Source organism: Pseudoliparis swirei, chromosome 16, assembly GCF_029220125.1.
Source record: "Pseudoliparis swirei isolate HS2019 ecotype Mariana Trench chromosome 16, NWPU_hadal_v1, whole genome shotgun sequence".
Classification (NCBI taxonomy): Eukaryota; Metazoa; Chordata; class Actinopteri; order Perciformes; family Liparidae; genus Pseudoliparis; species Pseudoliparis swirei.
The window spans coordinates 11,206,666-11,222,798 of NC_079403.1; the positions used below are offsets into that span (position 1 = coordinate 11,206,666).

At 45.6% G+C, this 16,133-nt stretch overlaps 1 protein-coding gene across 1 annotated transcript in view; it reads left to right on the plus strand.

The window, feature by feature from the left end:
* The window catches only part of sulf1 (sulfatase 1), a 34,843-nt gene that overhangs the window by 11,660 nt on the left and 7,050 nt on the right, over positions 1–16,133 (plus strand). Inside the window, 13 exon segments of the mRNA XM_056433692.1 lie at positions 1,385–1,683; positions 2,167–2,406; positions 3,167–3,318; positions 5,837–6,006; positions 8,698–8,848; positions 8,965–9,140; positions 9,279–9,407; positions 9,940–9,996; positions 12,144–12,270; positions 14,650–14,863; positions 15,319–15,565; positions 15,675–15,771; positions 15,956–16,050. Coding sequence (XP_056289667.1) covers positions 1,509–1,683; positions 2,167–2,406; positions 3,167–3,318; positions 5,837–6,006; positions 8,698–8,848; positions 8,965–9,140; positions 9,279–9,407; positions 9,940–9,996; positions 12,144–12,270; positions 14,650–14,863; positions 15,319–15,565; positions 15,675–15,771; positions 15,956–16,050 — 2,030 coding nt within the window. The 5' untranslated portion in view covers positions 1,385–1,508.

Below are 16,133 nucleotides of genomic sequence, written 5' to 3' on the forward strand. Positions count from 1 at the left end.
TAGAGTGCCTTTCATTATGAGTAAGACACCATAAATGATCACTTATTGTAGGTTATAGTTTCTACTCTTTGCCATTCGGGACTGGCCCTTTGTGGAAGTGAGAGTGAAGGTACTCAGTCGGGTTCAACCAGGCTCGGGTGTCATAGACCTGCCAATTGTTTTCAGGCCATTAACTCAGGGAAGCGAGCAGTAGGCAGCCACTCAGTGGGATTGCTGTTCGTAAAGCACTTTTTCACGGGCCTCATGGTTCATCCCTCAGTCACAAGCCAATCTTTCAGATACATCATTGTTACTGAAAATCCACTGCTAATCTAAATCATTGTTGCAGTCACTTGTACAGTCAATCTCATAATGACACATCGGATTTATTGATCAACATTTTAAATTGATTTTGACGGCAAAATATCGACCTGCTTCAGATGTTGGGGAGAGCTCGGGCTTGGTGCTCGTATCCGTTCTACGCTGGTCCGTGGCATTTAAGAAAAGGACATGTAGAGTTTTTTATGACCAACCATGCCATTGTAAGTGAGTAAGAGGCTGCAAAGTGCGATGACGACTGGTAATCTGTGATTGGCGACAGTGGCATTGGGGTTAATGTAGCGGAACCCTCTCTCCGCCTCCCGTGCCCCCTAACCCCCTCCCCCCTAGTGTGGTCCCATCCTCCCCATCGGCCCTCTGTCACGCTTGACTCACCGGGGGGTGACTTTTGAGTGACAGGTGGAAGGTGGACCGTGATTGGCCGACACAGGAGAGTGGCTGTGGGCGTTTGAGGGCAGGCAGCCAATGGCGCGGTCTCAGCACAGTTGGCGGAACAACAGCTCTCCAGTAGAGATAGAGAGTTTCCATTTGTGAGAGTGTGTTATCTGACGCAGAAGGAGAGAGTGAAAAAACACAAGAAAAAACACTTGGATAAAATGAGATCACAATGAGGTTTATGGGATTCTCTGAGGTAAGATCTTTGTTTCTAGACCTCCGCTTGCGGTTTCTGTGATCAAGTTTTTGTTTTTTCAGTTATGGTCAGTAGAGTTGATGTTGGGGGATTTTGTTTACTGTGCTGATGGGGTTTCATTCAGCACACAACTGTTGTTGGAACTGTTGGGTAAGTTTTCCTTGGTGGACCATCAAGGGCCTAAGCGCGGAAGCATCGTTCTTGGCTTCTCTGTTCATGGATAAACTGTTTTGTGTTTCAGTATGATTTGTAAGCAGATGCATACAATGTCTCAGAAGTAAATATGCTTCAATATTTACTTTAAATATGATTCAAGGCATCTTCACTGATGGTCTCTCTGAGAATATAATGCTGTTTGCTATTCTACCCACTTTATTTCTATTTTTTCCTTGTTGTAATGTCTCCATATGTTTTTCTCCTTCTGTTTCTTTACAGTTGACCACGACTGCGAGAGCTGCACGGGTGTGAGTGAGTGGCCTGGCTGGACCTCTTCTCCCTCCCTTCATTTCTCCAATAATCCTCCCCTCTACCCACGCTGTCTCTTGTTGTTTCGGGAACCATGCTGATGCAATGGCTGGCTTGGTTGGCCCTGCTGTCTCTGGACTGGGCTCCAGGCAGCTGGGCCTTCACCACCACCAGGGCTCAGGGCCTGAGGGGTCGCATCCAGAGAGACCGCAGAAACATCCGGCCCAACATTATCCTCATCATCACTGACGACCAGGATATCGAGTTGGGTAAGGTTGGCACGCGTTCTGGTCTTCCTGGAATTATATGCGCTAAATTGACTTTTAATGGATTTTGGCCCTATTATTACCCAACTTTTAAAACAAAAAACTTGTTTCCTTCCATGATTTTTCCTGTTGTTGTTCCTGTTGCTACGCTGCCATAATCAATTTATTTGTCTTTGTGGGCATTTGTATCAGGATGTATGTGGTCTTTCTTCACGCATTAAATATTAAATAGAGGCCAGAAGCTGGAGCAGAATGGCCATCTGGCCTATTAACCACTGAATAATAATGATTTGCCTCTCAGAGAATGCAGTAAGAAAAGATCACGAATCTAAATGGACTTGCCTTTGTTACATATAGAAGTGATTGTCATTTTCCAAAAATAATAACATTTGTCAATGTGTGTATTGGCAAAAGCTGTTTTTTTGTGCATGGAACATAACTAAGACTTTAGTAAAAGAGCACTGACCTCCATACTCTGTCCTCCAGGTTCTCTACAGGTAATGAATAAAACCCGTAAGCTCATGGAAGAAGGAGGCACAGCTTTCACCAATGCCTTTGTCTCCACACCAATGTGCTGCCCGTCACGGTCCTCCATGTTGACGGGCAAGTACGTCCACAACCACAACACTTACACCAACAATGAGAACTGCTCCTCCCCTTCCTGGCAAGCTCAGCACGAGCCACGCTCATTCGCCGTCTACCTCAACAACACCGGCTACAGGACAGGTTGGTGAACAAGGACACACACTTTCACATATTGACACCCATCTATATACAATAATCAGCAATGGGGCCTGCTGTATGCCCACCAGAGACCTCTTAATGTAGTGCTGTTGATGTTTTCTCAGATTCTGATTTGAGAACCATCACCATTTCACTTTTTACCAAGACACACACACTGTCAATCACCACTCGTATGTCCTCTTTGGCCCTTTTTATTCAACGTGTTAGTCAATGAACATTGTAACAGTAATCTAGCCTCCACGGCTCTGCAAACAAGGTGAGCGTGACAGGTCGCTGTCCTCTCTCGTCAGACAGTGTCTGTGTGAGTGATGGGCAGGCGTTGGACTGGGCAGCTCAATGGGGTCCTGTGCGCTGCAGCACAGCTCGCGTTTTTAGAGCTGATGCGTTATTCTGAAATTAGCCTTCTCTAAGACGGGCTGGCTCCCTGCCCAGCCTGTCCGAGGATGCTGTTCAGTAAAGCCAGGAAAAAGGAGACAAGCAGAAAAGTTATGCGTCACATATACACACAGATAAAGTCACACAGAGACACATAATGTTCACAGGTACAGGCATAAGAAAAGAAAAAAAGTGATGTGAACTTTTATTTATCCCCGTGGGGAAATTCTTCTCTGCATTTAACCCATCCTTAGTTATGAAGTATGCGGTGAAGCGCCCGGGGTTAAGCGAACAATGAAAACCTTAGATATGGCCTAAGACTTGGTATTGAAAGAAACCGTCATTTATCTTTCCTTCTATTCTGCAGGCTTCTTCGGCAAATACCTCAATGAGTACAATGGCTCGTACATCCCACCTGGGTGGCGCGAATGGGTTGGATTGATAAAAAATTCCCGCTTCTATAATTACACCGTCTGTCGGAATGGTTACAAGGAGAAACACGGTGCCGAATATGCCAAGGTATGTGTACCTATAATTTCTAAAAAAGGGACCGTTCACTGAATCACTTATTTATTTTCCCTTTATGGCCTCATGTAAAGAATTATCCTGACAAATTGCTGGTTCCACTACACGTATAAATACAGAGAGTGAAGCACTTCACTTATCACAATGTTGTGATCTAGGCTGGCAGGAATTTTCATTCAAGAATTACAGGGAATGGCGCTGAGCTGGAGTCTCCTCTTTCTGCAGCATCCCTTTATTATGACGCACCTTACCTCAACACGTAGACAGCATATTTATGAGAAGTATGTGATAAATGCCACCCTGCATTTGTTTTCCTCTTATTTTGTCACACTGTGAAGTTTTACAGAATTATTTTTGTGCTATAGTATCAAACTAAAAGAAGAGGGAAAACTTCATTTTACAACTGCCAGACTCTGGAAATCAACACTGGGGTTACAAAGTCTTTTTTGTAGCCCTGGATGGCGTCGGTCATCAATCATCCCCACATGTTTTTGTAAGAGCTGTCAGTTTGTTTTCGCAGCTCCATGCCAATATCGACCCAGGGAGCGTAGTCCTGGGTACATGATGAATCCATGAGGAGGGTTTACAGTTTGGACATATGTCAAGTTTCAAGATGGCTTCTCCAAAAGATGAGCAAACAAATGTTTGGACTGCTATTCCTCTGCCAACTTTGACTGAGGTGTAAAGTTACCCACACGCTGAGGCCAAGGTGTTTACATGACATGGACTTGGTCAGCAGTTAGTGGTTTAAAACCAAATGGACACACTATTTGCTATTTACTGTCAAAAACCATGAACCTGCTACGACTGGGACAACCCCAGCTCCTGGATTGCATTCACACAGGGTCAGTAGGTCGTAGTTTTCCACACAGAGTGCAGCTGGCACACCAAGGCATTGTGATTAGATGACGCACTTGTCCAGTGATTTCATTCAATGAGGTCCCATTTGATTTTCCATCTGTAGGAGGCCTTTGTCAAAGACCTGCCTGAGATTTAGTTGAATTATATGAACCATACATTTTCTTTCTTCAAATTTCAAGCCATATGACAACAGTCCTAAAGACACAAAGCAATGCATTGATATATTAGTGTCAATAATGCTTTAAAAAGCTTGTAAATGATTACTCTTCATGAACAATTCTCATTAATTCAACATGCTGCATTGACAGTCAAACTATGGAGGTTGTTATACAACCTAAAATTTAATTTCATTGGGAAAATTAAACCATATGTGAATGGATTTGTATTATGTGACACTTAGTACTAATCATCTACAAAAGGTTGTGGGAAAAGTGATACTCTTCACCTCCCTGACCATTTTAGAGCTGTTGGCCAGTCATTCCCCATGACACGGTTGCTCCCTTCTGAGTCTTTAGCAGCAGCGGCTCAGATTATGGGGAGCTGGCAACACATAGAAAACAAGTATGGCAATGCTTTGTCATATGCACGCGATCACCAGTCTCCATGGGCATGTGCAGTCGCCAGGCTAGTAAAGCTGACTATAAAGCTTATTAATAGAGACAGGATGAATCGGCCAAACCCACGCCTGAAATTTCAGGAAAATCACCCTTTACCCTTTCATTCGCGACCTGGCACTCCCTTCCGCATGTGGTGTGCCAGACAACAACTGTGGCAAGCCAAAACTGCAGGTAGAATGGTTAATCTGTTGGAAACTTGGCACGTGAGACTGTGATTTTAGTTCAGGGTGTGACCTGCTGTACATTTAAAAAAACTGACTCCAGGGCCTTTTGATCAGCCTGGAATAAAGGTGTAGATATGTCAGGCCAGTGTTTGATGTGTCTATACTGTATCACAAGCTCTTTATAGGAAGCTACCCCTTCATCCTCTCTGCCCATGCCACTAGATCTGGAAAACAGAGCATGTGGGGACTTTGTGTCCTTCCCATCTCCTGGATACAAGTCAACCTCAGTTTAAGGAGTATACCTGTTAAATCTATTGTGTCATATTTGTCTCCCAGAGTGAATCCGTGACAAGAAAACACGTTTTATCAAAGGGAGTCGAATTAAGCTGAATAGGAGGGGAAGAAGCTGAAGGAGAAAGGGAACAGATTTCCCAGAGAGGATTAGAGGATAGTAGCTGTCATAACAACATACCATTTGAGAGCGCCAGACCCCTCTCACCATCAAGTGGTGTCACATTCAATAGTGCAGAGATTCACTGATGAAGGCCACATACTGTATATACATGCACAGACTCAAGCACACACTTTTTTACGTGCACACAGGCAAGCTGCCAGCTGCTGACTAGACACATTGGTAGTTTAGTCAATGGCCCCAGTTCATATCCCCACTGGCCCTTGTCCATTTATTTTTAAATGACTGGATGAGGAAAAGCAACATGTCGTGGTGATTGGACGACGAACGCGTTTTTATCAAAGCTCATGTTGTTTTGCATTTTTCTCCCTCTTCCACCTTCTGTTTTAGCCTTCTTCTCAAGATGGGACGTTAGCCCTGCAGCACCTAATGCATCCTATTCATTCACTCTCTTCCAGGACTATTTCACAGATCTGATCACCAACGACAGCACTAACTTTTTCCGCACGTCTAAGCGCATGTACCCTCACCGGCCTGTGATGATGGTCATCAGTCACGCTGCTCCTCATGGCCCAGAAGACTCCGCTCCACAGTATGCTGAGCACTTCCCCAATACTTCGCAGCACATGTAAGTTACATTCAGACTCCCTTCATCGCGCTTCGTGGTTGCGCATGCTTGCTTTATGGATTTTGTTTCGCGTTAACCTTTCATGATTTGGTCTATATAACGGTATTACAGTATTCATGCGCCTCAATCCCCGGTGATGACATGTTTAATAGAAGCTGCTAGGAACGACGACTTGGCAAGCATGAATTTAAGATGATTTATCATTCAAGAATAGCTGGGACGGATACCATGAAGAAGATCACGGATGGCTTTTTTCACGGAGCACAGCATGCACGCCAACTTAGGCCCACATTGGCCTTCAGCAACTCTCATCACTGAGTTCACGCAGCATTGCGATACTGCGGGTCTCTCCATGTCAACATGCCCAGCCATCTCTTGTTGGGCCCTCCAAAAGGCTCCCAGGATGTACTCGCTGGGTGGGGGGAAGGTGTCGTCGAGAAGTAGACCTAAGTTTCAAGACTGCCATTTCTATTTTCCTTTTCTTTCTGTTTCCCCACTTCCTCCCTCTCACTTTCAAACCCACTTAACATTCTCCTCTGTCCCTTTGCTCTTCCCCTCAGTCGCTCTATCTGTTATATCTCTGTGTCTGTCTGTCTCTCCCTCTCTGTCTTCTCTCGTTTTCTCATCCCTCGGCACTCTCCCCACCCCTCCCTCTTCTCCTGTGAAATTTGCAAAGCACTTCCTGATCCTGTCCATATCAATCAGTAGTTTCTCCCCGCGGCTCTTGGGATGAGAGGAATGCATTGTGTGCTTTGGAACACCCTTTGTGACATTATTAATTTATTTTTAGCTCGAGCCTCTGGGTGAAAGGGGTGGAACTGGGGCCCGGGGGTGACTAAAGGGGTTGCCCCAGTGATTGTGTGTGGAATATGTGGTGGGGTTAATGTGGCAGCACACACAGTCGGTATGGGTGGGTGTCCGTTTTGGTGTTTGTTACATAACAGATATGGAACAACTTTTTACTGGCAGATGTTGTGGAGCAAATTCCTTTAATTTATATGATTTTGAGCCTGTTCCTATTTGAGTTTTAATTGGTTCACATGAGCTTTGTACAAAAGCCATTAAGTCCCTGTTCTGGTGAACCGCTAATGGAAAGATCTGACATGAAATTAGTCTCGTCTGCCACTTTCCGTCTTTTCAGCAGATGCCATATACCTCTAAACCAAAATGCACAGAGTTAGGAGGAGACTGCGTGGCAGTGAAGGAGGAGCCGCCTCATAAATCAAATGCCTGTCTGTACTTTTGACAGCAATAATAGCAGGGGAGGGTTTGATGTTAATGTCATTAACATTCCTCACTAAAGGTGTTTTTACCCTGTCTCTTAGGTGTGAGTCAAGCCCTTGACTTATTTTTAAACACTATAGATCTTATGCGGTCTGTCATTGGCATGTCTCTTTATAGCAGTGAGTGTCTCAAAGTTATTCTGGTTGTCGCTATTTGTTTTAGGGGAACGTCACTAATCCTCAAGCGGGACGTGTCTCTGTTAGGTCCTGTAAGGTCAGGAGGCATTCTGGGGTGAACAGTGGGCCTTGGGCTGCTGTAATCCAGGGCTAATACAACAGAACACCGACCTACGTATATGTGACAGGTGGCAGGTGTGACCTCCCCTATGGACTGGCTTCGTTCCACTGACCTCTGCATTCCTGGTTCCCTTGTGCCCAGGGCCCCATACCTTGGTGGCCCATTGCCCAGAGACAGGTCCCTTTGTGGGGCTTATTAGACCGCCTGGCTAGGTGGGTGAAGAGTTCACCCTTCCCACAAAGCCGGCCTGAGGAGACGAGGGCAGAAGCCAGCTCACTCAATAAGAGCAAAGCAGCTCCCAGCAGGTCTTCATTAAGCATCTCAGTCTTGATACTTTCTCCAGCTGATTATTCAGCGGTAGAACTTGTTCGTTTGGAGTTTAATTTTGTAGTGAATTTCTACAGTAGAGGGAATTATTTATTGTCACATTATATGCCTACACTACAGACTACACAAATGACTGAATTCTGGGGATAATTATATTAGGCTTACAGTTTATTATTCATATCCTACTTCGCTTTGAACTGCAGACAGAAAGTCAACTTCATACATTAGTCTCCCATTATCTCTCTCCTTTACTTTACAGCGACAAGTGAACAGCTTCTCTCATTTCTAACTCTCCACAAACAAGACTGCCTCCCTCTCCCTCCAGCTCATTATCAACTCTTGTTATCCCCCATTTCAAATGACCGTGACTTATTGAGTTTTTGGTCCAGAGGTTGTTGCAAACTTGACTTTGGGGCCTCTTATTTTCTCAAGCAAGTGCCAACCCTCAAATGACTTGTCTGTGCCAAGAGCGCCGTGGAGCAGGGAGACTCTCGTCTCTGTGTGAGGGGAGAGATGGTCGGAAAAACAGCTAAGGTGCTGGCTGCTGAGTATTTAGACATTTCCTTCAACAAACAGAGCCGCTATTGATGCGTGCCAAACACAGTGGACAATTGCGGCACCTGTTACTGAGCAGTAGTTTGTGAAAAGTAGCAGACAGGTATTTTTTGGCATCTTAAATGGTGTGTTCATAGATGTTACGTGTTCTGATAACTCCCCATGATTAATTTCTTACCGCTATGAGACTCCATCAGGTCTACAGTATATACATGCATCTAAATACAAGTGCTTTTTGTCTTTTCAAATGCCTGTCTCATGTCTCCCTCCTTTGTGCCCTCCTACTAGCACCCCCAGCTACAACTATGCCCCAAATATGGACAAACACTGGATCATGCAGTACACCGGTCCCATGAGACCCATCCACATGGAATTCACCAACTTTCTACATCGAAAGCGGTTGCAGACGCTCATGTCTGTAGATGACTCAATGCAGAAAGTAAGTGTCATTACTGATGGACTTTCTTTTAGGGTTTTCATATTTGTTCCTCTGAGGCATTTCCTCTAAATGTCTGTGTGTTGTATCTTCTTATCCTCACTCATTTATCTTCTTAGGTGTTTGAAATGCTCGAGGAAACTGGAGAGCTGGACAACACTTACATCATCTATACAGCAGACCATGGCTACCACATTGGTCAGTTTGGCCTAATCAAGGGCAAGTCAATGCCGTATGACTTTGACATCCGTGTGCCGTTCTTTTTGAGGGGACCCAACATCGAGCCAGGGGCAGTGTAAGTCCAAGTAACAACTAAAATGATCAGAGCTTCTGGGCTGTGCTGGGTGCATTGTGATCCATCTTTTCTTTAATCTATCATCATTGTATATATTTCAGACAATTAACAACATTTTCTGTGCATGTATTTCTTCAGAAACCCTCATTTGGTGCTAAACATTGACCTAGCTCCCACAATTCTCCACATTGCTGGGCTGGACACGCCTCCAGACATGGACGGAAAGTCCATCCTTAAGCTGTTGGAACAGGAAAAGACTGGCAATAGGTGTGTATGGATCCATGCTGTAAAATCGATATAATGTACAGTAATTGCAACAGTTGTATTAATTGTTTCCATTATTGAGAACATGCAAATTTCCATAGCCAAAATAGTTGCTTTTGCTCCAAGTGAGCACAAAGTGGATTTGGGGCAATTTGGTGGATTTTCCTTGGCTGTAGGACTTTTCACTGAGATTCTGCTTCTGAAGTAGAATTTGTTTGCAAGTTGAATCATTTGTTTCCCCAGCAAACCCAATGCACAGACTACTATACTCAGCATAAAAAAGCACAAACGGCTATTGTTAATCCATCTGCAGTATAAAAGAAAGAAAAAAGTCACATAGAAAAACCACATAAAGAACAGGGGTAATCAATTTAGTGCTCAAATGGCATTAACACTATTCCCATGAACCCACAAGGTCTTAAGCTCGCTATGATCAACCATAATATTGGCGAACTGCATGCCTGACATCCTGTAACTGACGGCGAGTGCATAGGCCATATGAAATCTAGAAACTTTGAGCGTTTTGTTTTCCCAGATTCAAACCCAACCGGAAACCCACAGTCTGGAGAGACACATTCCTGGTGGAGCGAGGGTAAACTTTAGTTCTTTATTCCCTTTCCACACCACATCCATGTCATTGCAGAGCATTGTGTGTCACACAAAACCTGACAAAGCATTTCAATGAACCCGAAATGTGCAAGGCTCAACGACGTTGCCTATTCCAGAAACACATCCCTTTTTTCTGTCTGACAGACATTTCCTGACCACAGTTGGCTTGGAAGGCGGTGGTGGTGGATGAGGTTGACATGTTCAAAGTTGTTTGGTGAAGCTTTAAGCGGCTGGCACATTTTGACAGCTCACGCAAGAGGCGCTGACACATGTGTAACCAGGTCCTTTGACCTTTTACCAAAAGAAAGTCTCTTAAAGGGGCTTTAAAGGGGCATGTTTTAAGAACATTGATCGGGGCCCTAAATCTGACTCGACCTGCTGTTCGTGCACTGGCAGAGGCAGAGGCAGATAGCTAGACACACGCAGAGTAAACAAAGACTCGCCAGGCTCAGGATGATGTTACCTGAGGAATGGCTGGAAGGCTCACACTCACTCCTCTCACAGGACATGTCACCGGCTCCCCCGGTGAGGAATGCAGCAGCCACGCTGTAGCCAGCGTTTGCCTGTTTCCCCAAGACTGGTTTTTTTGTAGCGCACGCAAGCACAAACTCTCGCTCAAACCCTGTCAGTTATTTATTTAACCTCTACTCTGCTGCGTGATATATGTTGCAGAAAAATAACACCTCCAAACTGACAGCACGCTTTTGTTCACTTAACATGTTACGCTGTGGTAACGCCAAGGGTTCACTGACTGACACCTGACTGCTTGGAAAGAATCTCATCAAGACGTTGCATCATACAGGTGCCCAAGACAGTTAAAAAGATAATAGAGACTAGAGAGAGGAAAGACATGGCGGGAGAGAACAGTAACACTGGTTGAGTTCAGATGTTACGGGCGGCGTGTGTAAAGATCCTGTATATCACGGCGTGTGGCGTTCTCCCACACAGCTGCTGTTTTTCCCCCACCATCATTTCCTCACAATCCCTATTTCCCCCCAAATCGCTGACCTGGCCCTGTCATCTCCTTTCCACTAATTTGCTCATTTGCCAACATCTGCAGACACGCATCCAAGAGCACAAAAGAAGCACTCGTTAGCTGTGCTGCTGTGCATACAGATCAGCCTCCTGCTGGCGCATGTTTCTGTGGCAGAAGAACTAGTTGGTCTCTGGACTGCTGTGTACGAAAGGAAAAGACTGTAACCTTTGACATGTAGGGGCTTTAGCTCTTTTAATCCATTCCTCCATTAATCCACACTGTTCATAAAGGCTGCCAGCTTGTGCGCCTGTCTCTAAATACTGAGATTAGCCTCCACGGACCTTTCGCTCTGTTACTCAAGCACTGCTGTTGCAGCACACACACACACAGAGGAGCTAATGTTTCTTGTACAGTTCTCTCACTGGTCATGTGATATACTCTATGATTCAATATCCTCACATGACCTTACAGTACCCTTCCTCCCATCCCGTGAATTGCTGACAGACAGATGGGGCTGACTGTTGTTTGAGAATCTCATAATCTGCATAATGCAGCCATCGGGGAGCGACGTCGACCACAACTGTGAGCTCTTTAATCACCCTTGGCTAAAGTGTTGAGACTACAGCCGAGCCAGTGTGTGAACATTGGCCGTTTTCCCATGGAACGCAGCGCGAGACAGGATCGCACAACACAACGGCCACAGGTTGTTCTGTGCGTCGAAGTCGCCGGCGTTCTGTCTGTGGGTCGCAGGCAGCTGGGCCATGTTGGCAGATGGTTGGGGATCGGGAGGTTGGCATGGCCTTCGCAGAGACTCAGCCAGGCCTTGTGGTCGTAGCAGAGGAGAAAGGGGCAGTGCAGTTTAACGCGGTGCCAAGCCCGGGTCACACAGCGTGGCCTGGAGCTGAGCCCTGGTGGGAGGCTGAGCTGCATGCCCAGACCCTCTGGCACGCAGACATGCTTCATAACTCATCCATTCACTGGCCATGGCCATCAGAGGCACACAGGACTGACAGGGACTGAAAGTTAAAAAAACAGGAAACGGTGACTTCAACTTTCAGCTCAGTCCAGTCATGCTTTACTCTTTGGATATTACATTGAGTCTGTGAGTCGATGCTGATTTCCTCCGAATTGTGTTCACTTGTTGTGCCGCGCAGAAAGATCCTGAGGAAGAAGGAAGACTCGGTGAACCCTCAGAACACCAACAGCCTTCCCAAGTACAAGAAGGTCAAAGAGACTTGCCAGCAGGCCGAATTCCAGACGCCCTGCGAGCAGCCTGGACAGGTAAAACAAACACACCCATGTGCAAATGAAATGAGCCCCTGATATCCACTGAGGAAGGAGTCTTCAGTTCTCACTGTCATGAGCATGGAGCCTGTTGGGCTATTCCACAGGGCCACAAGTGAAATAGCCATTTAAAGTGCATCAGTTGGTTCATAATTGGATCCTTTTGCACTGTTTCGTTAATTTGTTGGAACTTCCCTTTCATCTGTTTCATCTGTGCCCATTAATTTGCTGGCAGCAACAGCCAAGTGGTGCAGTATGTGGCCTTGGAGCGCACGGACCAGAACAATACAAATTGTTACAAGTTTAAGGTAGCGATAAATGACAGGCAGGGTTTCTGGGGGGCTGACTAATGCGCTCCAGATCCAGTTTAGGGTCACATAAATGTGTGTATGAAACAATCAGTTATTAAAGACAGCGATGGAGCAGCTCCAGTTGAGCTCAGCGGTGTGGTGTGTGTGTGTGTATGCGTGGGAGGCTGTGACTACAGTACATGTGTGTGTGTGCACCTGTAATAGTGCACAAAACATTTGTCTTCTTGCAGCTGTAACCGTTTACAGTGTACATCATACTATGTTGCTGCATAGCATGCAGGATACGGTCTGTCCATAAGTGGCCCGTCTGGCAGGATTTAACATGACCTCCCAGTGAGCAGCGTGAGAGCCTGTGGTGTTTGTCTCCCACAATTACAGGGGAGACGGTACTTCCACCAGCAGGCAGGGCTTTATCGCTCATCTTCATCTTGTTGTTATCTCTCTTTTTTCCACCATGTCAGTTTTACAGTGTTGTACAGTTTGTGGATTTCCTTTAAATGACAACTCATCTAAAAAATAAAAAAACTGAAGCATCGAGGTCCTTAATAAGGACCTTAAACTTCAGTCTTGAACTCCATTTCGTTTTTTTTTTTTTTTTTAACCCTTGTGTTGCCTTCGGGTCATTTTGACCCGATTCAATATTTAATCCTCCTGTCGCCTTCGGGTCAATTTGACCCGATTCAATGTTTAATGTCGGTGTTCTTTCGGGAGTCAACAAACAAACATAAAGTACCTCACACTTAAACTTGGAAAACAATATTAATTCTAATAATTTTCTAGAGATTTTAATAGCTGGGGTCATATTGACCTCAAGGGTAAAATATGTTAGTAAATATAAAGGTAACAGGAGGGTTAAACATTGAATCGGGTCATATTGACCCGAAGGCAACACAAGGGTTAAAAGCCTCGAAAATTGTTGCCTTTTGAAGCTGACCGCATGAACTTGGTTCAGAGAGACCAGATCTTTCAAAGAGCAAAGCCTCCGTTGTGTTTTGGTCGTCAAGCTTCTGCGTCCCTTTGGGATCGATTGAGCGATAGCGATGTGTGTTTGTTCCGGGTTCACCAGATTTACTCACGAGGGACAGACAGAAGTCTCTTACTGTATAGTTTCAGGGGTACACACTTTGGGTCTTCCACTATCTGCTCATGTTTCTGCCTGCCTGGTCATCCATGTCTGCTGATCCCTCTCCACCCCCCCCCCCCACCCCCCTCCCTCCACCTCAGTTTCTCATCCATCTCTGCTGTGCTGCTCTGCTGCAGCGGTGCTGTTGAGCCCGATAAGCACTCGCAGGAGGGAGAGCGAGAGAGAAGGATAAAGAATTACAGAGATTATTTTCATCCCTCACTCTCTCTCTCTCTCTTGTCTTGTCTAATGCTGATATAACAGCTCGGTTTAGCCCGCAAGCCCTTCGTCACTCTATGAGCCTTCCAGAAGAAACCGGAGCTGCTTCACGGCCCTTTGTTTGGACTTTAGTTCCCACACTCGCCACCGATCATCGGCACTGCGCTCTACAGATGTGTCTCATCCATTTATACAAAACATAACCAGCGACACTCCTCACAGCAATTAGTTCAGTTTTCTTTCTTCCGAGTGGGAATAAATGTTGAGAAAGCTGGAATATGGAGGACAAATGCGTGGACATGCATTTATACAATTAGGCTGGTGACGCACTTACCCCGTGTGAGAGTGATCGGGTGTTCCTTTTTATTTTCGAGACACCAGACAGCCTCTATTCATTTCACGTGGTCGTTTGGGTTTATCTTCCCTGCTGCTTTTGGATGCCATTCTTTCCCACAGGCTGCGATATGCCTGATATATCTTTCAGAAGAATGCGTTTCTCAAAGAGTTTCTCAAATTGAAACGGAGGCTTTTGTCTGAGATTACATTTTTCACTCATTATTGGCTTTGCGTGAAAATCTGTTCATTGTTATAGTAACACGGACTTGTCCTAAAGGGATCCAGCTCGAGGAGACTTGATTGCTTCAAATCTACACTTGTAAATGTAGTTGGCCGAGAGACTTTTGTTTCTCCCTGTTTATTTCTGCTGCGGTTGTCGTTGTGCAGAAATGGCATTGTGTGGAGGAGATCACAGGGAAGTGGAGGATACAGAAGTGCAAAGGTGGCTCGAAAGAAGGCTCCAGGAAGAGGGCCCGCAGCCTGAAGCCCCGCAGCAGTTACGACAACAGAGAGCGGGGCTGTGACTGCGGGGACCGACTCCTCAGCCCCTCCAGGTCCGACCGCCGTTCCCACCGCCAGTTATCTTCCTCGTCAGTTCGTCGTGAGTAGACATGAATCTTCTTTTTTTCCACTTTCAACACTGTATGATGTCTGTCTATCAAAATAATTTGGAGGAAAATAAATCTGCAAAGGCTGAAGCCTTGACTTTATGCTCCTAAGGGGAGACGAAAAGCAAACATCCTGCAACAAGTCCTGCAATTCTTCTGTGCACTCTGCCTTGAGTGTGTGTGCTGTTGGGGTTGTGGTGTGTTGCCCTCTAGTGTTGCTGAGGAAAGGTGCAACTGACGTTTGAACACTGATAACCTTTTAAAACACACTCCAGAAAAGGCCTAAAAGCGGAAACACTCAGAAGTGGACAAACCAGCGTTCTATACTTATTTCAGGAGCACTGACATAAGAAGTTGATGACTCCATTAAAGTATACTAAATTAGTGAAATTGGACATGAATATAAAAGCTTGCTTAAGAATTTTCTTTTTCTTTTGTCATTTTATAGGTTATCGTCCACGTTTCGTCCACACCCGGCAGACCAGGTCCCTGTCGGTGGAGTTTGAAGGTCAGATATATGACATTGACCTCCAAGCAGATGATCGGTCTGCTGTCCGCCGCCGTGTCATCTCAAAGCGCCACTACAACCCAGAAGACCCCGAGTTTCATCTGGGGTCGGATGACGGTTCAGAGGAGATGCTGGCGGATGACACCAATGCCGTGGGATACCCACACTCTGTGAAAGTGACCCACAAGTAAGAAGGCCGCCTCCCTTCAGAATCTCAGGAGGGACTTCACATTCATATTTACTGTGAGTCTGTCAAAAGAGCCGAGTATGACGGGCTTCTCTGCATCTCTTTCCAGGTGTTACATCTTGATGAATGACAGTGTTCATTGTGAAAGAGAAATCTACCAGTCCTCCAGGGCCTGGAAAGACCACAAGAGCTATGTGGACCAGGAGGTGAGTGTCTGCAGCTCAGGATGCCAGACCATAGGCCTACACACACACACACACACACACACACACACACACACACGCACAGATGCACAGGCACCTTCTCCAGGTCACTCATTTGGTCAGAGGTCAAGGATTTGTCTTAATAGTTCAAAATAAATGAGGGTCTTTGTTGCATATTTAATTCCAGATTGAAGAACTTCAAGACAAAATCAAGAACCTGCGTGAAGTGAGAGGCCACCTGAAGAGGACACGACCAGATGAGTGCGACTGTGGAAAGAAGAGGTGGGTCATCTCTACTCCACCTCAAAAAGAAGTTTCTCTCTTTCATGTTATTTCCACACAGAATGCAAGTTCTCAATAACCGG